Genomic DNA, 19,682 nt, shown 5'->3' on the forward strand with positions numbered 1-19,682 from the left:
AAGAGGGAGGCATGAGGAGCACAGCAGAGAGCTGGAGTCCCAACTAGAGTCACAAGGATGCCACAGGGGCACCAACACCCTTTACCGATGTGCAGTCTGGGGCCCAAAAAGGTGCAACCTTGCCCCAGGTCCTCAGTGGGTGGGGGGCTGCTTGATCAGGCCCTCCACACCCCAGGGGCGATGCCAGGCCCCCATGCCACCTGGCATACACCTATCTCCCAGCCACTATTAGGGATCTGCTGGCCCACTTCCACTTTTCTCGGGAGAGGTCCCTCATCCACCCTGAGAGGCTGGTGACCCCACCTGCACCACAACAGCCCTGAGAGATGCCCGCTCCCAAACAGGTGCTGTTGTCCACACAAGGCCCCCAATGCCTGTGCCGACAGGGCTGGGGTAGGGACACTCCAGGACAAGTGGGGCTGGAGCTTAGCAGGGGAATCCCCAGGCTGGCTGCTGTCTGGCTGCTGCACAGGTAGACGTGTGCACACATGGGTCCCAAGCTGTATGTGGAGGACGAGCAAGTTACCTAAGGGACCCACCATGAGCACCCTGCAGGGGTCCCAGGAGCAGCACTGTTAGTTACCCAGGCCCTCCCACTGGGGTTATCGTCCCAGGGTGTCCCAGGTCTGGCAGAGGCCAGGGGTGCTGTGAAATGGTCCTAGAACAGACCTCCTCCCTCACCCTTGGGTGACAGAGCGTTCACACTGGAGGCTGGGGGAGCCCTCTCTGCCCGACCACTTGTAGGCCAGTCTCTTGGCCTCAGAAACCTTAACGGTGACCTCTGGGGTCTACAGAGAGGTCAGAGGTCACAGGCTCCCAGGGCTTCTGGCGACAGTGGAGGGGGTTGGGGGTTGGGGGTTAGGGGAACAGGACACCTCTGGGAGGCCCGAGGCTTGACTGCTAAACCTGGGAGCCACTCACCCCTTGTGTCCTCAGCTGCTGCACAGGCACCTGCTCCCGGCGGCTCACTTATGTTCTTACACTCGGCCCCTGTACACTCATCTGTCCGCTCCCTTGTCCTGCGTGTGTGGGCACTCCCGGCATGGGCGCTGGGAGTGGGCATCCTGCCTGAGGCCCCAAAATGCCTGGACTAGCTTAGCTGTGGGTAAGACTTGGGGCCTGACCCCAGTTTCTTCATATGCAAATAGCCCTTGGCCCAAACCAGGGATGGAGCTTCTTCACTCCACAGGTACCTGGCCCCTCCGCTCCAGACTTCTGCAGCTTAGAGAACCAAAGTCATCCTTCCACTACTGGAAGGAGCTGGAAACGCTTGACCTTGATTGCTTTTACGTGTGGGTGATCACTCATCAATAACTGGCCCCCACGTGGCAGAAGTTTAGAAACCACTGACTGCAGGCCAGGTTGACACAAAAACAGATGTGCTGCCTCCTTCCTGAGAAGTGACGGCCGGGTGCAGGAATGGAGCCCAGTGACCTGCTCCGGGAGCCCGAGACCTTCTCAGCATGGCTTTCACTGCCTGGAGGTGGAGATGCAATGCAAGCTGAAACCTATTTGCCTCCCTGGTCTGCATGATCCTAGAAGCACCTCGTGGGCCCAGAAGTGACACCCCGGCTCTGGAACAGGCCCACAGGAGACGTGTGCCTCACTCAGGAAGCTTCTCATTCTTGGATGGACAGTCAGCTCCAGACACAGGACAGGAAGAGGCCCTGTCCCTCACCCTATTTGAGGCATCACCCAGAGGACGCTTAGATCAAAAGACCCCGTTTTTGTGCTAATTTTCTATCTCGCCAGTGAGCTCCAGCCAACCCCATGGTGGACCCTGACACACACACACCCTGGTCAAGACTGATAACAGCCACTGACGGTCACCCAGCCGGGCCAGAAGATGGCCCATTGCCACAGAAGACCTCTCCGCAGTGGGGGACTCATTCCTTGTGGCAGAGTTGGGCTATCACCTGGGGTCTGGACCTTCCAGAGGCTTCTAAGATGTATGGCTGTCCATGCGGCCTGGGTCCCCACCCACGGCCCCTGGCCCAACCTGGGCCTGGCCTCCCTGCAGCTCCCTTACCAGCCTGCCCTCGGTGCCTGGGTCCTCCTGGAGGCCTGCTTGCCCTCGCTGGCCCGTGCTCCCTCCCTTGGGCTGCTGGGCAGTCTCAGCAGCTTGCTAAAGAGACGCCGAAAATAACCCCAGCCACAAGTGCTTTCATTCCACAACAGGTGTGTTACTAAGTTAGACTGCACACGTGTCCCCAGCTGAAGTTTGGGGGCACACACTAGCACCCCTGCAGCTCCCCCAGCCCTGGGCCTGGGTGGGGGTCAGGCTGGGATGAACCAAAAACAGCCTCCCCGCCGGCCCCTCTCACTGCTGCAGGGCAGCTCTGGGCCTGGGAATCACAGTCCTGAGAGCACTGCAGCTCAGCGGACAGGCTGGACCTGAGAGTGAGGCCAGGCATCAAGAATAATGGCAAGGAGGCCCACGCACCACAGGACACGAACAAGGCAGAGTTGTCGTGTCGCCGCCTCCTCTTGGAGCCCAGAGCCACGCAGCAGCCATGCGCGAGCTGCACAGCTCAGCTGGCTTGTAGTGGGTGCCTGTGCTGACGCTGACTGACAGACACTCCGAGCATCGCTCCATAAAACCTTCCCACTGTGGAGAGTAGATGTGGCCTCAGCACTTGGACAGAAATGTGCAGTAGTGACTAGTACCCACTGAGCACCCAGTGTGTGCCACGCACCATGCTGACCCCACCAACAGCATCTGATGACTGTGGGGGCGGGGCACTGAGGCACAGATGGTGGTGCCCCCTCAAGGTCACTTGCCTGGGAGGAGGAGGAGCTGGGATCTGACTCAGGCTGGTGTCTGCCCTTGAGATGCTGAGCTATGAACTTGCACGGGTATCTACCTTCTTACAACTCTGGGATCTGCCATATTCACTCTGTTCGTGGATTGGGAAAAAGGAACACACAGAGGGTGTCCACCTGCCTAAGGTCGGGAGCAGGGCTGCAGTGTGACTGGGGGTCCAACGACTCTGCTCTCCTGGTCTGTCCCTCTGACCTCTCTCCTCAGGCCTCACTGATATGCAGATGCAACAGGGAACTGTGTAGACAAGTGGGGTTATCGGTACAGCCTTCCCGGGCAGAGGTGCAGGTGAGAACCTCCCAGGAGGCCTGCGGTTTTTGTTATTTTACTTACAAAGACAGACCATAGACCATTTTAAGCAGCCATGAAAACGGCCATGGGGCAGAGACATCGCAGGCCCATCCTCTCGATCTGTAAGCAAAATAAGAAAAACACTCTGTGAGGAAAGGGGCCATGGGCAGGTGGCTCTGCCCTGTGGGGTATCTGCCATTGGCCCCTCCCCTCTCTGCTTCTTGACAGCAGTTTTGGGGATTGGGACTGTCACCACCTTGGGCCAGTCATTCCCTTCTTAGGGCCTCAGTTTTCTCTGTAAAATCATGGGGCTAGATGGTGGAATCTCTTAGGGACATTTCTGGCATGACCTCCTTGGGGTCTACAAGAAGTTTGGTATCTCCATCTGCATGGGTGGGACACCATGGTCCTTAAAACGCTCTCTTCCTGGAAGGCACCTGGTGACCCCACTCAGCACCATCCACAAGGGACCTGGAGCCTGCGCTGACTTGTGAATCAGGGCATGGGGTCTCCATTGACAGAGAACCCTATCAATGGTGGTTCCAAAATGAAGCCCACGACCAAGCTGCCACAAGGGGAGAAAGCACCAAGCAGGAAGGGAGATTTGATGTGTCTGAGCTGGAGTTAGTGAGCAGAAGCCACAAGGAGACAGGCTGTCCTGCTGTAATCAGGGAGTAATCAAGGGCAGGACGGAGCATTAGCACTTTGAGGGCCTTCCCAGCTGTAGAGTAGCTCCTTACGTTCCCTCCCAGACTTCTCTTAGTCCCCTTGCCCACCTCCCTGGCCACACCACAGTTTCAACTCCAAAATGAATTTGTGCCCAGTGCAGTCACTGGGCAAGAAAACCACAGCCTGGTTCAAGGTCAGCCTCTGGTCAGCTTGGCTCACAGGCTGGTCTCGGGGAAGCTGGGGAAGCTCTTGGCAGTAACACGCGGCTAAGTGCGGGGGCGCCTTCTATTTGGGCTCCCACCAGCCAGGTGCATAGATGTGTTTAACCACCCGGCTCTCAGGGAATTCCTTGGTAGGGAACAATCTGAGGCCACCTTGGAGGTGGCCTGACACTCAGATAGATGGTCCCAGCAGCCCGATAAAACTAAAGCGTCAGCTTAGAAAAGAACGACTTGTCTCTTATGACCTCTGTGCTCTAAATAGAGCTGGGACATTGACTCCAGGAGCATGAGCCACAGTGGTGGGGGCGCAGGGATGCGAGGTGTGTGAGGGCAGGACCGCGAGCCACGCACAGGCTGCTGCCCACACGCACATCTGTTCACAGGCCTCATCAAAGCACACGGGGCAATGTCAGCGGACCCCAGCCCCATCCCCAACCTGGAGCATCTGGTCCCCAGACCATTGCTTTCTGTAACATGGGCTCCTGGACTGAGAAGAAAGGTAGGCTGAGGGAGATGCGTGCTCCCGCGAGGGCTGGGGACCCAGCTCAGAGCCTTGGCCTGACCATCAAATGTCTACAGGATTCTTCTGCTTAGAACTGAACACAAGGTGGGTTGTTACTTTAGGTCGTGGCCTGTGGCCTTTTTTCTTGGGAGCTGCTGCCACCCTGTCATGAGTAATTAATTCCTCTTCTCTCTGGCTGAGGTGCAGGCTGTGAAGTTAAATACAGCTTGTGCCTCCTCTCTACCCACAGGGCCCTGAGAGGGTGGCAACTGTTGAGTGAACAGAGATGCTGCCTATGATTTAGTCACAGATGAGGGCTGACTCTTCTGGAAGAGAGGGAGGGATGACCAGGTGGCCACAGTGGCCATGCAAGAATAGGGTGTGGGAGAAAGCCCAGCCTCTGGCTCCTTCTAGTGTGGCTGATACAGACAGACGAGGACCCGCGGGCTGAGAAGTGTGGAGTGAGTGCCCCACCGCACTGGGCCCTGTCCTGGTGCAGGAGGCAGGGCCAGGAACCTGTTCAGTGTCTGTTAGCATGCGGACCTTGGCCCAGTCCTGGTAGAAAGGGGAAGCTGGTACCTTCCATGCCAGGTGAAGGTACAGGGAGGGCTGTTCGGTCACTAAGCTCCTACTGTGTGCTGGGATGTTCCTGCTTCCAGATGGCCACATGTGGAATCAGGTGGTATCGTCCCATTTATTAAACCGACCCTCAGAAGGGTCTGGAAACTGGTTTAAGCTAATACCCTACAAACAAGCAGCTGAGCCTGAACCCACAGCCAATGCCCTTTTCCTGAGGAAGGCTGGGCCATGATGGCTGGGGCTGGCCTTGGGTGGCAGAACCAGCACCCTTTATGTCCAGGGATAAAGAGATCCAGGCTGGGCCCTGCAGTCCACCCCAGGCTCTGGGCCCTGGCTGGAGGCAGCAGCTCTTACTCCTAGTCCAGTGGGGACCAGGAACCACAGTGTAAGGAGTCAGGCTCCCACCTCCCCTGGAGAGGCTTCATTTGGGTTTCTGGGGAAGGGTCCCCGGGTGTGGGGCTTCTGGCCTCTGAATGTGGGGGTGGGGGTGGCACATGGATTCTCTCCACTGCCCACCAGAAACCCTTAGGACACACTGCTAAGCCCCTGGCCTTGGGGTGAGGGAATACCACCCCCCACACTGGTTCAAGCCCGAGGGTTTTCTTCCCAACTTTTCGGGATCCAAAGTCAATGACTCCCCAACTTCTCGACTCTAAGGAACTCTAGCACTGGTTGTGGGCTCTGGAGATCCTAGAGCTGCTTTGAGTGCTGAGATGCTCAACTTGGATCTACTCAGGGCTGGTGAGACATTACCCACCACATTACTAGTAGTTGAGGCCCTGCTAACTCCAGTTTCTGGCCAACCCACCGAGACCCGACTGCAGAGCCCCTGGGATATGAGCCAGTGCGGAGCTCCTCCAAGGCCAGAGCCACCTCCAATGGGCTCTCTGGCAGGGTGCAGGCCTGAGTGAATTCACCTGTACTCTAGTAACCTGTTGTCAGACCATGTCTAAATTCCAAATATAACAGCTAATTTTGATGCAACACTCATGAGCAATGGGTAAGAACTTCTATTAACTCACTTGTAGTCACAGTAGCTGGGTAAGGCAGGGGCTATGGCCAGCCCTGCTTTATAGATGAGGAATGCCAGGCCCAGAGAGATTAAGCAGCTTGCCCAAGGGCAAGCACACCTACAGAGTGGAAGAGCTGGGATTTGGATCTCCAAGCTTGGGCTCTGAGCCATGATGAGATCCTCCCTCTCAAGGGCCTAATTGTGGGTGTTTAAGGGTTTAGGGTGGGGGGACCACAGCATTGGCCCTATTTGCAAGAAATGAAGTTTGGTGTCTCAGACCACTTGAGGGGCCCTAAACGCACCTCTCTACTCTGCCCGGCCATGAAGTTACTCACTTGTGTGGGGCGTGAAGGAGGGATGCCGTGTGGTGCCCTGGGACGCAGAGGGTGGAGGGGGCGGCATGCTGGGGGGCGTGGACCGGGGCTGTGTCTTCACCTCGGCAGGGGAGTCGGGCATTGCTGCAGCCTTCTTCTCCTTCCTGTCCACTGCTGTGGTGAGGGTCGGGCGAGGAGAGAGAAAGAGAAAGCCAGTGAAGCAGGCTGAGAGGGAAGGGGGCCAGCACCTCCCCAGCCCCACCTAGTGCCTGCCCAATGCCCCTCCCACCACCACCAGCAGCTGGGTTTGGACCAGGTGGGGGTCACCCAGCTGGACCCAGGGTGGCTCCTGTCTCTGCCCACAAAGCCCCGTCCAGTCCCAGGGCCTGGCCAATTCCAGATAAGCCCCAGGTGTGTTCACAGGTGGCTGACATTCAGCCCTCTTAGCCTATTTCAGGTAGGCAGGAAGGTGTAGCCACAAGAGTCCTGGGTTGGCAGGATGGGGTTGAGGTCTTCATGGGGTGGGGGGCGCGGGCAGGGAGCTAGTCCTGCAGACCAGGGAGTTGAGCAGCACCCCCTGGGCAGCCTTCACCAGCACTTCCTGAAGGGCCTGCTTAGACACACGTGCTAGCCTCCCCACCCCCATTTCTGATACAACAGGTAAGGGATGGAACCGAGAATCTGCATTTCCTTCAGGGTCCCAGGGTGAGGCTGCTGGAGCGATTCAGGGCCCCATTCAGGCTGGTCTGGGGGGTCTTCTAGGAGATACGTTTTCTAGGAGACACTGCATGGCAGGAACCTCAATTTATCCATCTCCTCACCCTGGGCTATTCCTGGAAACAGTTAGGCTGGGGACATGATCAATTTCAGGCTATCTGAGGCCTGGCCACTCAAAGTGTTGTCCATAGACAAGGAGTTGTGGCCCTGGACATTGTGTCAAGAGTCCCACGTGATCAGATGTGTGAAGAAGGGGTGGAAGTGGCAAAACCAAGCCTGGGTGGGGGCCTGAGCCCCGGTTCCACAAAGCAGGACCCAGAGGAAAAGGCCTCAGTGAATCTGACCGGCCGCACACACCCTGAGCCAGCAGCTGCCTGGGCATTCTTTGCAGGTGGAAAGGGGTCTGGGCCTCCCTCTAAAGCTTCACACAGGGTCAGCCAGGGCCCAGGCAGGCCACAAAGGCCTGGAAGCAGCGGCTAGGATTTCAGGTGGCCCCACTGCTCAGGACTTTCTCTACCTGTTACATGTAGAGGCAGCGCCCACACTGCCCTGAGCTCATCTTGCTAACGCCGATGGGGGTCTCACCGAGGGCCAGGGACAGAACCACTGTCAGGCTCAATACCCCTTAGCAGTCACTATGGAATTACAGGTCTTGTTCCCTCTGCTCCCTGCCCGCCCGCCCCTCCCCAATTCTCCCTCCTAGAGACCTCCCATGATCAGGGGAGGTATGAGGGTAGACACACAGACAGACATGTGTGACGGGTGGCCCGCCTCTGGGGATGGTGATCAATAATGCTAACGTGTCATTTACCATTATTTCATGCCCAAATACTGTACAACTCTCCCCTTATCTCCCTCTACCTCCGCCTTCACAGAGTGGAGATGCCCCCCTGTCTGCAGCACTGGGTAGGGGCTCTCAGAGTTCTCCCCCCCAGGGCCCTGTGGGGTGAGAGTAAAGCCCCCTCCCTGTGAGCCCCGTGGAGGGGAAGCAGCCAGAATCAGCAGCCACCTAGCCTTGCAGCACCTGCTGTCCACTCAGCTGCAATTGCTGGCCTCCCTCCCGCTGGGCGCCCTGCCCCCCTTCCCCATAGCCCTCCTGTCAGGAGGTTGATGGCTGGGCACACGTGCATCCCAGCTGTGGGGCCCATCAAAACCATGGCTGGCTGCAGGGCCCGTGGCCAATCCACAGTGACAACCAAAGAAGGCAAGTGTGGCTGGCCGCCGTGGGCCTTGGGCCACCCCTGTGGGTGCAGACTGTCCTGGCCAGCCCTTCATCTGACCAGGCCACCCCAGGGCAGGCCATCCTACCAGCACACTTGGAAGGATGTTTCAGATGCCAGGCTGGGACAAGGGACAAAGGGCCTGTTCCGACTTTCCAAAGCCCTTCCTCATTGGGGCTTGGCACGAGCCTCAGAGATCAGACAGACCAGAGAGGCAGATAAAGGAAAACCCCAATGGGAGGGGTGGGGGGGACCCTGCCACTCCTTACACGGTGCTTGTTTAACAAGCTCACAGTCAGGGAGAGGCAGAGGAAGGGACCAGGTGGGACCAACTCAGCATGTCGAATTATCTTCACAGTCCTTGAGGAACGGGCTCTGGACACTCATCCCACGATGCCTGCTGGGACCTGAGGGTGGAGCAGGCAGCGCTCCGCTGGTGCCCAGTGACCTCCTTTGGCAGAAGAGGAAGGAGAGACAGGCCCAAGACCATCCTTTTTCTTAGGAGAGGATGCAGGTCCTGCTCTCAGCACTGGACAGTCATCGCTTCTTTTATTCTCACCAAAACCCTGTTTTACAAGCAGAGAGGGCAGCAATCTGCCCAAGGGCACATAGCAAGTATGGGTGCATCCCTGCAGAGTCACATGGGTCTGCAGGGTTTCAAAGTCCCAGTTGTCACCAACAGGCACCCTTCTCCTTGCAAAAGAGGCATCAGGTCTGGGATTCAAACCCAGGTTGATGGAGGCTGCAGAGGGAAGGGTCCTGGAGTCTGGGGTCTGAGCATGGTGGGACCACAGGTGCACCACATGGACCCCTTGAGTCTTTCTTGAATCTTGTTTGAGTCCTGGCTCTATTGCCTCCTGGCTACATGACCTAGGGCAAGTCACCTCACCTCTCTGGGCCTCTCTACTCCTCTGTAAAGGGGGCAAACACCTGAGCCTGCACACGCGCGCACTCAGTGAAATTCAGCAAAGGTTTATAGATCAACTCATGTGCTGGGAACCTACTCTTCAGGCTGCCCTCAGCACACAGCCTGGCCCAGAAAGGAGAAAATGATGAGGGCCCTCAGGCAAGAGCAGAGCTGGTGCGGAGATGGTGAGAAACAGCATTTGTAGCCAAGGAACACAGAGTGCAGAGGCCAGAGGTGAGAGTGTTCAGGGTGTCTAGTTGGGCAGGAGAATCGGGAGGAGGGTCAGCTGGGGCCGGGCTGGTGAGGGGGGACTGACTGAGTGGCAGCGGGAGCCGCTCAAGGCTCTGCACAGCTGCTGGGGTGGGTCCTGAGTGTGCACGTTGTTTCTCTGGCCTAAATTCCTTCAGCAGCTTCCATGGACATGGGGCTTCACCAGGCCTTACCAGGCTTGTGTGGCCTGAGGGCAAGGCAGGTGCCTCTCTAGACTCTAAGCAGCCACCAGACAGGGGTAGCTCTGTTCTCCTCGGGCTGGCTTCTTGCCCTGCCCCCTGCAAGTCCTCATACTGAGAGAGCCAAGGCTGCTCTGGGGCCCCCAGACCCACTGGAAGGCTCAGACCCACTGGCATCTCTCAAATGACTTTTCTGCCCAAGGTAGCCCAAGGGACCCTGTACCCATAAGCCAGTGAGAGCAGAAGCTAGCCAAGGCATGGGGGGTGGGGGGTGCAGGGGAGGGGCGTTGCGCTTGGATGCTGGGTGCCAGTGAGGGGTATAGTTGCCACTTCCCAGCAAGGCTGCTGAGGAGCCAGCACAAGCTGGCTCAGCTGGCAGAGCTCCCGGCCAGTCCAGACCGCCGCCCAGAAAACTGGGCCAGACCCATGAGATACCCTTTCCCTTCCCATTCTTGGCTCCTCCCACCCTCCAGTGTCCACTCTCAGGGGTCCTCAGACCCAGGTGGAGCTGGGCCTGCGCCCTGCACATCCACACAGTATCTCGCTGAATCCTCACAGCCTCCCTAGAAGGCTCTGTCAGAGCCCATGTGTTGGCTCCCCAAGGTCACCTACCTGTGAGAGGCAGACTAGGCCTGCCTTGTCCATCGGACCCCCGAGCTTGCACTGTCCTCTCCATTCCACACAGGCCTTTGTTTCCCTGGCTTCAATTCTGGGGTCATCTTGGGCTTCTCAGTACCCACAGACCCTCTACCCAATAGTGGGGGCCCTCATGAACATGCCTTCCTTTTAGGGGGCCCTGATTCAGCAGGTCTGGGGTGGGGCCCAGGCAGCCAGATGTATGTCTTTTAAGTTAATTTTTTTCTTATAAGATTACATATAATATAACAGCTGTCTCCATGTAGGACTCACCAGGTGCCCCACACACATCAGCTCACCCACCTCTCAGGTCAGGAGAAGTGAAGCAACCCTCAGGACTGGCTTTTGTTAGGAACCCCATATTCCAGCTGCTGGATTCACTGTACCCTCACAGCAGGAGGCAGGTCCCATTATGATGCCCATTTTATAGCTGGGGAGACAGGCTCAGAGAGGGCAAGGGGCTGGCTCAGGATCTGAGCCTGGTGGGCAGCAGGGCCTGAGCCTCAGGCGTCCATAGCCACTAGGGAGATTAGAAAGTTCAATTGCCAGGCCCACCAGGCTCAGATCCAGGGCTGCCCAGGATGCCACGTGGGCCGATGGGAACACGGAAGGGACAGCTGCCTGGGGTTTGGGGTTGGGGGCAGGAGGCCCATCATTGCTCTGAGTCAGTGGGTGAGGCTCCTGGTGCCCCAGCTCTGGGCAGGCCAGTGTGAGGACCATCCTCCCAAGTCCATGGGGCTCTCTCCAGACCTAAGAGTGCCCAGGGAAGAAGAAATGAGGGTCAGCCACCAGCATCTCTGCGCCTCTCCCAGCCCTGTCAGCAGCCAGGTGGCAAAGCCAGTGCTGGTGACAGCCCCAGGACCCTGACTGACAGGGCACCCTAGTTCTTTCTTCCTAAATGTCCCATCAGGCCCAGCTTTGCAAATGCAGAAACCTGCCTTAGTGAAATGGAGCCTCGTCACCTGACACCGTGGATCCCTCAGCCCTCCTGGGGCCATGCACAGTGTCACTGCCAGAACAGTAGCCTTGCACTGGTACAGGTAGGGCACAGATCTGGGAGTGTCAGGCCCCTCACCCTGTGGTCCTGGCCCAGAGGTAAGAAGCTGAGAAGTGAGGGGCCCACGCACCAGGGAGCCCCCAGGCGTAGTGAAAAGAACATTTGTTCTGCAACAAGACTGGCCCGCTGACTTGTGTAGCCTTCCCACAAACCCTCAGAGGCAGAGGGTGCTCCTCTCCATCTTACAGATGGGGAAACTGAGGCACAGAGAGACTCAGAGACCTGCCCAGCTCAGAGCTGAGAAGGGGCTGATCTGGCCCTAGTGTCTCACCCATCTGCCCACAAGGCCTGCTGCTCAAGGTGCCTTTCCTCCTAATTTGCTCGTCTTCCAATTGTCTGTCCCCCTCCAGCGGCTTTCTTTGTTGTCTTTCCCACCATGGATACACAAGGGATGGGGGCCTGCTGAGTCGTGGTTTGATATCGGTCTGAGTGTGCAGGAGCCTATTCACGACATCCTAGGGAGTGCGGGGGCAGAGGCGCCCTGTCCTCTCTAGCCTCTGGGGTCTGGGCTTCCTCCTCCAGCTCCATTGTCATAGCTCCCCGCCCCCTTGCCCCGCTGCTCCCAGCACTAAAGAACATTCCCAGACCTCGTGCTCCCAGGGCCCGTGGGACAGACACCCTGTCTTTCCCAGACAGCGTATCCAGTTCCCAGCTAAATGTCACTAATCCACTGACAGAGGAAGCAGTACTCCAAGGCCAGGCAGAGTTGGTGGGAAAGAACACGGAATGTGCCGGAACAAGCCACCCCATCCATCACTGTCCGGGTCCGCCTGTGGTTCCCAGCCCGCCTTGCCTGGCTGAGAACTGGCCACAGCCCAGCACTCCCAGCTCTGGGGTTCTAGAACCCTTTGCAGGAGGAGGACCTGCTAGCATCAGCACAGCTCATCTTCCTGGCTTTGCCCTCCTTGAATCCATATTGCTGCCGAAATGACAAGCTCCTACTTTGATGTTTTATAGTCTGATTTCTGCTGCTACCTCATTTGACTCTCACAAAAGCTGTGGGATGAGGGAAGGCAGCAGGTAGTGACAGGTAACATGCCACAGGACCTTTGCACAGGCACCAACAGGTGCTGACAGGTAATAACAGGTAATCTAAGCTGTTGCTGCCTCCAGCCCTTTGCACAGGTACTGACAGGTAACAAAGCTAGGGTCCTGACCTAAGCACCCTTCACAAAGAATTTCATCCTGTCCCCACAGCAAGCCCATGAGCTGAGCAAATGAGGAAACTGAGGTACAGGGTGAGAAAAACTTGAAGCTGGGCTGTCTGGCCCCAGATGCCATTCTTTCTCTGAGGTCTTGGGACATGATCCCTGGTGGAAACTGAGTAGGTGCTGCTCCTGGGGCCTGGCTGTCCTGGGGTAGACGCAGCTCCAGCCCAGGCTGCTCCCCGGGAGCTGACCAGCAGGCAGGGCTTCCTGAGGCCCTGAAGGTTTTGGTCTCTCTCAAGTTCCCAGCAAAATGAAGGGGCTGACCTCAGAAGTATTGAGTGTATGAACAGAAGCCTTTCCCAGGGCTGCCAGGCAGGCAGCAAGCTTGGTGCGGGTGCCCTGCACATGAAGAAGAACACCGTGCCTCAGTTTTCTCCTCTGTAAACCAGCAGACACAGGCCTTGGTGGAGACTCTGAGCATTCTGCCCCCAGCCCGTTTCCACATCTGGAAGTAGGGGTAAGGAGAGAGCACTGAACGTGTGCAGGAACAGTCGCTGATGATCTCGGCCACTCGGATGGTGGCGAGGACAAACGGAAACCAACGTTGTGACAGTCCTATTATTTTCCTTTGACATCTTGCACGTGTTGCATCTGCCTTGTAGGGAAAGTGCAGATAAAAGAAGCAAGGGAAATCCCTCTGTGAGGTTGTCAGGCCAAGACCACCCTTACCATGTTCTCCACAAATAGGTGAGACTCACAAGCCTGTACTCACATTTCCCCCCATCCCCACCATCTCCTGAGAGGTGAGGGCTCCGTAGGTGAGTGGGGAGCAGAGCTGGGAACTGGGCCCCAGTCTGTGAATTCTCAGCTTCTGCCTCAGTGGGCAGCGGGCCACTACCCTGAAACTCCTGCCAAGGCAAACCCCACTGCTTGACTTTCTTGGGAACCAGAGTGGTAAATGCCCTCTAATGTACTTCCCTAGACGAGTAAAGGTGGCTGCCTTGCACCTCAGCCAGTGCCCTGAGAGCCCACAGGGTCCTTTGTGACTGGCTGTGCCCTCTGCCCTCACCTCCCACACTCCCCCCTCGCATGCTTAGCTGCTTCTGCCTCAAGTCTTTGCATTGGCTGTTCTCTCTGCCAAGAGTTCCCTCCCCCAGACATCTGGAAGGCTGCTTGCCTCCTCCATGTCTTTGCCCAAATGCAAAACTGAGAGTCCAGGACAGTACCAGGCACACGGTAGGTGCTCAATAAATACTTATTGAATTATGACCCAGGGGACCCAGGGAGACAGTCCATCAACACAAGATTGTTCCACACTTCCTGACCCACAGGCTTCCTTTTAGCAGATGTGAGTCCTGAACCCTCTACTGCAAAGTCCATCCCTGAATACTGCCACCTCCCCAGCACCTCCTCTGTGTGGCAAAGTCCTGATCCAGGTGGGTGTCTGGGGCAGGGAAGTCAGGGGTTCATCCAAGGCCACAGCTCAGCAAGGCTGCCTGGCTCAGAGTTCTGACTGCTCGACACTGCTGTGCCCGTCAGGATTTTCATCCGTTGGCTCTCTCTCTCACTCATTCATTCATTCGTTCATAGGCCTCCTATTACAATGGCCCTTGACCCTCTCAGGTCTGAAGCCCCCTACTAATTACGAATAATCCTGAGCCCCCTACAATCCTGTCATCAAACTCATGGAAAAGATAGAAAGTGTGAGTGTGTTTCATGAGAAATTAGGCCAAGTAGTGCAGCGAGGTCACACGTGCATCAGGGCATCCCTCCCGGGCAGGAGATGGGCTACACTGCCAGTCCACAGAGGGGCCCCATCCCCAGTGTGGCCAGAATTCAAGATGCACAGGGGGTGTGATGAGAGTGGGAACCAGATCTCTCTCATGGAGGAGGGGCGTTTGGGCTTTCAGACCTTTGCTCAGGCATCCAGGCCCCTCAGATGCTTTTCCTCCCCCCCTCAGGGCCTTCCTGGAGGGTAGAGGGGGCTTCTCTCCTGGACCCTGTGGTCCACCCACAGCTCCTGGATCATGGGGGTCTCAAGTCAGCCGAGTATCTCTCCACTGATAGCAAACTTCCTGGTGGGGGTGGGACACCCTGACTCTTCTGGACCCTCTTGATGGGAATAAATGGAGGAAAAAGTGAGGCTGGAGCCCCTAGGCAGAAGCCACACCTAAGACAGTTTCGATAGCAGAGGAGGCAGGGCACTCCCAGGCTGTGCCCCAGTGAAGGGCCGCGGAGGGGCTGCCTGTGTCCAGGGAAAACCCAGGTCATTGGTGGCCCCCACATCAAGATGGACAGGTCTGACCAGGAGGGACCCACCCCCACCCCCCAAGGCCAATGTCATGGAGACACTCATCTTTGATCCCTGGCAAAGCAGGGGATTTGGGGGGTGGTGCAGCCTAATGAGTCCCAGGCACTGGAACTTGAATTACTTCCCACATCTGGTTTCTATTAAGGCCTCCGCCACCCAATGAATAAGGAATAATATAAAAACACGAGGATTAGTATTTTCCCTAACATTGGCCCAGCCCGCCCAGCCAGCCCAGCCCTTCCAGGTCCTTGGGGCCTGACCCGGGTAGGCTATTCCTCTCCCTGCTACCACCCTTCCCACAGTGCTGAGCCATCCCAGGCTGCCTAGCCCCAGGGACCCTGACCCCGAGGCCTGTGGGTGATGACTGTGAAGGTTCCCGGTCACCATGGCAACAGTGTGGGGGCCAGGAGTCAAGAAACCTGGGTTCCCATCCTTCTCTGTGGCTAACTACTGTTAACTCAGGGAAATTAACCCAGCTTGCCTCTGAGACTCAGTTTACCCATTGGTAAAATGGGGCCTGTAACTCCTGCTTCTCGGGGTGGTATGGTCTTAAACAAGGAACTCAGAAGGGCTTTGTGAAAGGAAACCACATGGTGCCAGCCATCGGGGGCAGGTTCTGGCTGGCCTTCCTCCTCACCCGTCTCAGTCTCTCAGCCAGAATATCAGTGGCTTTTCTACTCTGGGCCTGAGTTTTCTCACCTGTAGAATGGGGATGAGAGCAGATCCCACCCCACAAAGTAAAGCAGGGCGGGGGGGGGTGGGGCAAAACTCACTAACCCGTAGGAAGCATCCAGCATGCATGGGGCAGGGAGGAGAGAGACCCTGCTGTGGGGTCCCAGGAGGAAGGGTCTATCCTCAGCATGAGTGCTCAGCCGAGAGCTATTTCTGTGCCCGGGCTCTGAAACCACTCCCTCATTCAACTCTCCTGACAAAGCCACGAGGTGTTATGGCCCTGAGTTAGAAATGAGGAAACTGAGGCACAGATCAGGGGTGTCACTTGCCCCAGGCACATGGCCATCACAGAGCAGATCCCACCATGTGTGTCCAGCTCTAAGGTAGACATTCCCAGCCAGCGGGTGGCAGAGCTTGTCCCTCACTGCGGATGCACTCAGAGCCTGCCCAGAGGGGAGATAGCAGGTCTCTGTCCAATGGTGAGAGTCCACAAGAGACTGTCTCAGGGGCAGTGAAGCCCCCTCTTAGATACAGGCAGAACTTTGCAGTGGCCAGGCTGCCTCGCCATCATGATGTCCCATCAGTGGTGAAGGGAGCTGGTAGGTCTGGGTGGGAAGGTCCCTTCTACCACCGAGATGTTGCAAAACTGGACCAGACCCAATCCCACCAGAACTCCCCTCTGGCTGGGCTCACCCACCGCTTTTGAACTGGAAAAGCACAGCCCATATTACACCTACAGATGAGCCTGGGACTCATTAAAGGAGCTGGGCATGGGGCAAAACTGCTTGATGGGTGGCAGACGGACCAAGCACACACCCTTCATGCCTCCTGGGCTCTGTCTGCCCTACAGTCCCCTCTGCCCAGCCCTCACTCTTGTGCTGCATGGAGCCTCTGCACCTGCTGGAATGCTTCCCCTACATCTTTGCAAGGCTGTTTCCTTTTCATTACTTAGGTTTGGGCTCAAATGTCCCTCTTCAGAGCAGCTTTCCCTGACCACCCAAGTCAAAACTGCCCCCATGCCTGTGCTTCCTGCTACATCACCCACTTTCACCTGCTTTGGGGCACTTGTCAGCACCTATAATCAATCATTGGCTATGCTGGTCCTCATGTCCACTGCCTGTCTTCCCAATGACATGTCTTATCTTTCTGCACACTGGCCCCAGACAGAGCCCAGAACAGTTGTCTGATACTTAGTAGGTGTTCCATGAAGTACTGCTGGCAGACCATTAAGAAAGAGTGTGCTTCCCACCTGCCCTCTGCTGCCCTGAATGTTGTCTATGTATGCTTGAGAGCTCAGCTCAGTGTGGCTGGAGAGAGCCTGGGCTGGGCTTAGGTCAGGGCCTGCAATCCTGCCAGTGGTCCCCCTAAGCTGCTATCCTGTGTAAATGGGAAAGACAAACCTTCATGGTGTCTGAGGACCAAGGAGCTGTTAGAATCTAACCCACAGCCATGAGCTTGTGAGGTAGGTGCATTGCAAAGTGGCCTTAATTCTTTGCTCTTCCTGACCCATACCCCTTGCAATGTGGCTGCAGCTCTACCCATCCATAGATAAAGTTGCCTTCCTGCCCTTGGATCTAGGCTGGCCCTGGGGCTTGCTGTGGCCTATAGGATGGGGTGAAAGTGATGTCAGCCAACTGTGAACCTGGATACAGAGGCTGCCTGTCAGCTCCACTTGCTCTCTTGTTGACCCTCCTTCTGGAGGGTGAGAAATGTGTGGGGCAGTTGTCCCAGCTCTCCTAGCTGAGGCCCCAGTCATGAGGGGACCCCAGCCACAATCAGCAGAGCCACTGATCAGGAGCCCACAGCTGACCACAGTCCCAAGAGCAAGCCCAGCCAGGACCAGAACTACCCAAATGAGCCTGCCGAAACTGCCCACCTAAAGAGCTGTGGGCCAAATAATGGTGGTTGTTTTAAGCCACTAAGTTTTGGGATAGTTTGTTACACAGCAGTAGCTAACAGATACATTTGGCATTTAGAACTACAACATATTAGAGACGGAAGGGAGCTTAGAGACCAACCTATCAGAACTTACAGATGGCAAATTGAAGTTGAATCAGGGCCCCACTCCTCCTGTCGTGGTGGCTTGGCACTGACAAGCAAATCCACCTGAGGGGATGTGTTCAAAGGACATTATTAGGATGCCTGCCAACAGTTACCTACAAGGATGTTCAGCACAGAATTATTTATGAGAGTTAAAATACAGAAAACAAATAAGATGACCCCAACAGAGGGTTGGTTAGATAAACTCTCTGGTCAATGTAATACTATGGAGACTTCAAAATCATGTTGTAGGGTATGTTCACTTTGGAAACTTTTTCAGTATCCACTAGCCTGTAGTATCACACACCTCATTGCACAATGTTTTTCCTCCTAGGCCCAGAAACAACAGATGTGCAAATGCCTGTGCATCAGCAGCAGTAAGAAACAAGGGTATTGCCATGGCTGGAGTGGCTCAGTGGATTGAACACCAGTCCGCAAACCAAAAGGTTACCAGTTCGATTCCCAGTCAGGGCACATGCCTGGGTTGTGGGCCAGGTCCTCAGTTAGGGGTGTGCAAGAGGCAACTGATCTGTGTTTCTCTTGCACATCAATGTTTCTCTCCCTCTTTTTCTCCCTCCCTTCCCCTCTCTCTAAAAAAATAAATAAATAAAATCTTTTTAAAAAAGTGTGTTCATCAGCCACCTTGTCACTAAGGCCCAAAGGAAGCCATCCAAATGTCCATCAGGAGTTGAAGAGTCACAAGTCATGGCAGATAACACACAGCAGAATACTATACAGCAAAGAAAAAGGACAGGTACAACTACATGCACTTGCATGGATGCATCTCACAAACATGTGGCTCAGTGGTTGACACCAGACCCCCAAGGAACACATGCCTTGTGCTTCCATTTATATGAAGGTCAGAAACAGGCAAACTGCTCTATGGTAGCAGAGTTAGAATAGGGGTTCCCCTGACAGAGAGGGATGAGATCAGGGCCTGGGGACAGGGCAGGTAATGCTTGTTATTTAGAACACTTTATGATGTTCACGCTGCACACTTTTCTGTGTGTGCGTTATATTCCAAATACCCACTTACTAGCAAAAATGATGCCATGATAGATGGTATACTAACTAATGATATGGAAAAGTGAGTCATGACTGAGAATCAAAAAAGGTGGCAAGAGCATGTAATTCCATCTTGTAAGTAAACATACGCACAGAAAAATGACAAGAAACGAACTGTGACCATGATTTTGGGTTAGAAAGCCGATCAGAGTTGTTATGTTCTTGCTGATGTCTTCAAGAACAGTTTGGAGTGTTGGCTGGGCCATGGAGCCCAGAGCTCTGACTGACCACTGATATCCCGATTCCTTGGACCAGAGTCCTGAATGGTTCCAGCATCCATATGGGCATTGAGCAAAGAGTTAAAAGGTGGGGGAGGGTGGAGAGCTTAAAGTGCTGGAATGAAACCCTTTCCTGCTCTCCAAAGGGCAGCAAACACGATCCAGATGTCAGGCTGCTCACCCTGCAGCCAGCACACAAAGGAAGCACATTCCTCACCCAGCTGCTGGGGTTGCAAGCTGCGGGGGAGGTGTGCGACATCTGGGCCCCTGCTGCAGAAGTGGGGGGCTGCCAGACTGGGGGAGGGGCAGCAAAGGCAGGGGATGCCCTCCTCTTTCAGCAGTGCTCCTGGCACTCTGGAGTCCCCTCTCATCCCCCCATGCACATTGCCACCAAGGGGAAGTGGCCTATCTGCACTGGAGCACCCAGCTGAGTGTGAATGGGGCAAGGACAATGAATGTGGGGGTGTGGCTGCCTAGGTAGGTGGCAGAAGGGAATGTGGGTTTAGATAGAGTGGTAAGTGGGTAAGTATGAGGTGGACAGAGAGATAGGTGGATGGCTGGGTGGGTGAATGACAGATGGATGGATGGATAAATGGATGGATGGTGGGTTGGTGGATGGATGGGTGGATAGACGGATGGGTGGATAGACAGATGAATGGATGGTGGATTGATGATGGGTGGATGGGTAGAGGAATGGATGGATGACTTTGAAGGGATGGTTGGGTGAGGGGCTGGGTAGATGGATGGATGGGTGGGTGGGAGAGGGGGTGAATAGGCCGATGAGTACATGTGTGGGAAAGTAGATGGATAGTGCTGTGACCTAGTATGATGGA

The 19,682-nt window shown here is 55.8% G+C and overlaps 1 protein-coding gene across 6 annotated transcripts in view; it reads right to left on the reverse strand.

The window, feature by feature from the left end:
* The window catches only part of CBFA2T3 (CBFA2/RUNX1 partner transcriptional co-repressor 3), a 95,339-nt gene that overhangs the window by 19,796 nt on the left and 55,861 nt on the right, over positions 1 to 19,682 (reverse strand). For 4 of the 6 annotated variants that reach the window (XR_016507611.1, XM_090259299.1, XM_090259295.1 and 1 more), the window contains exons 2-3: positions 6,431 to 6,583; positions 3,155 to 3,232 (exon numbers count right to left, since the gene is read on the reverse strand). Coding sequence is in view for 5 of the 6 variants with exons in the window: in XM_090259299.1 (XP_090115425.1) it covers positions 3,155 to 3,232; positions 6,431 to 6,583 (231 nt within the window). In the remaining variant the exon portion in view is untranslated. Of the gene's footprint in view, positions 1 to 921; positions 2,022 to 3,154; positions 3,233 to 6,430; positions 6,584 to 19,682 lie in introns of those variants that run through there. The other 2 variants (XM_090259296.1, XM_090259298.1) reach the window with 2 other exon arrangements.

This window comes from Furipterus horrens, unplaced genomic scaffold (assembly GCF_987537825.1).
Source record: "Furipterus horrens unplaced genomic scaffold, mFurHor1.1.pri manual_scaffold_13, whole genome shotgun sequence".
Taxonomy (NCBI): domain Eukaryota; kingdom Metazoa; phylum Chordata; class Mammalia; order Chiroptera; family Furipteridae; genus Furipterus; species Furipterus horrens.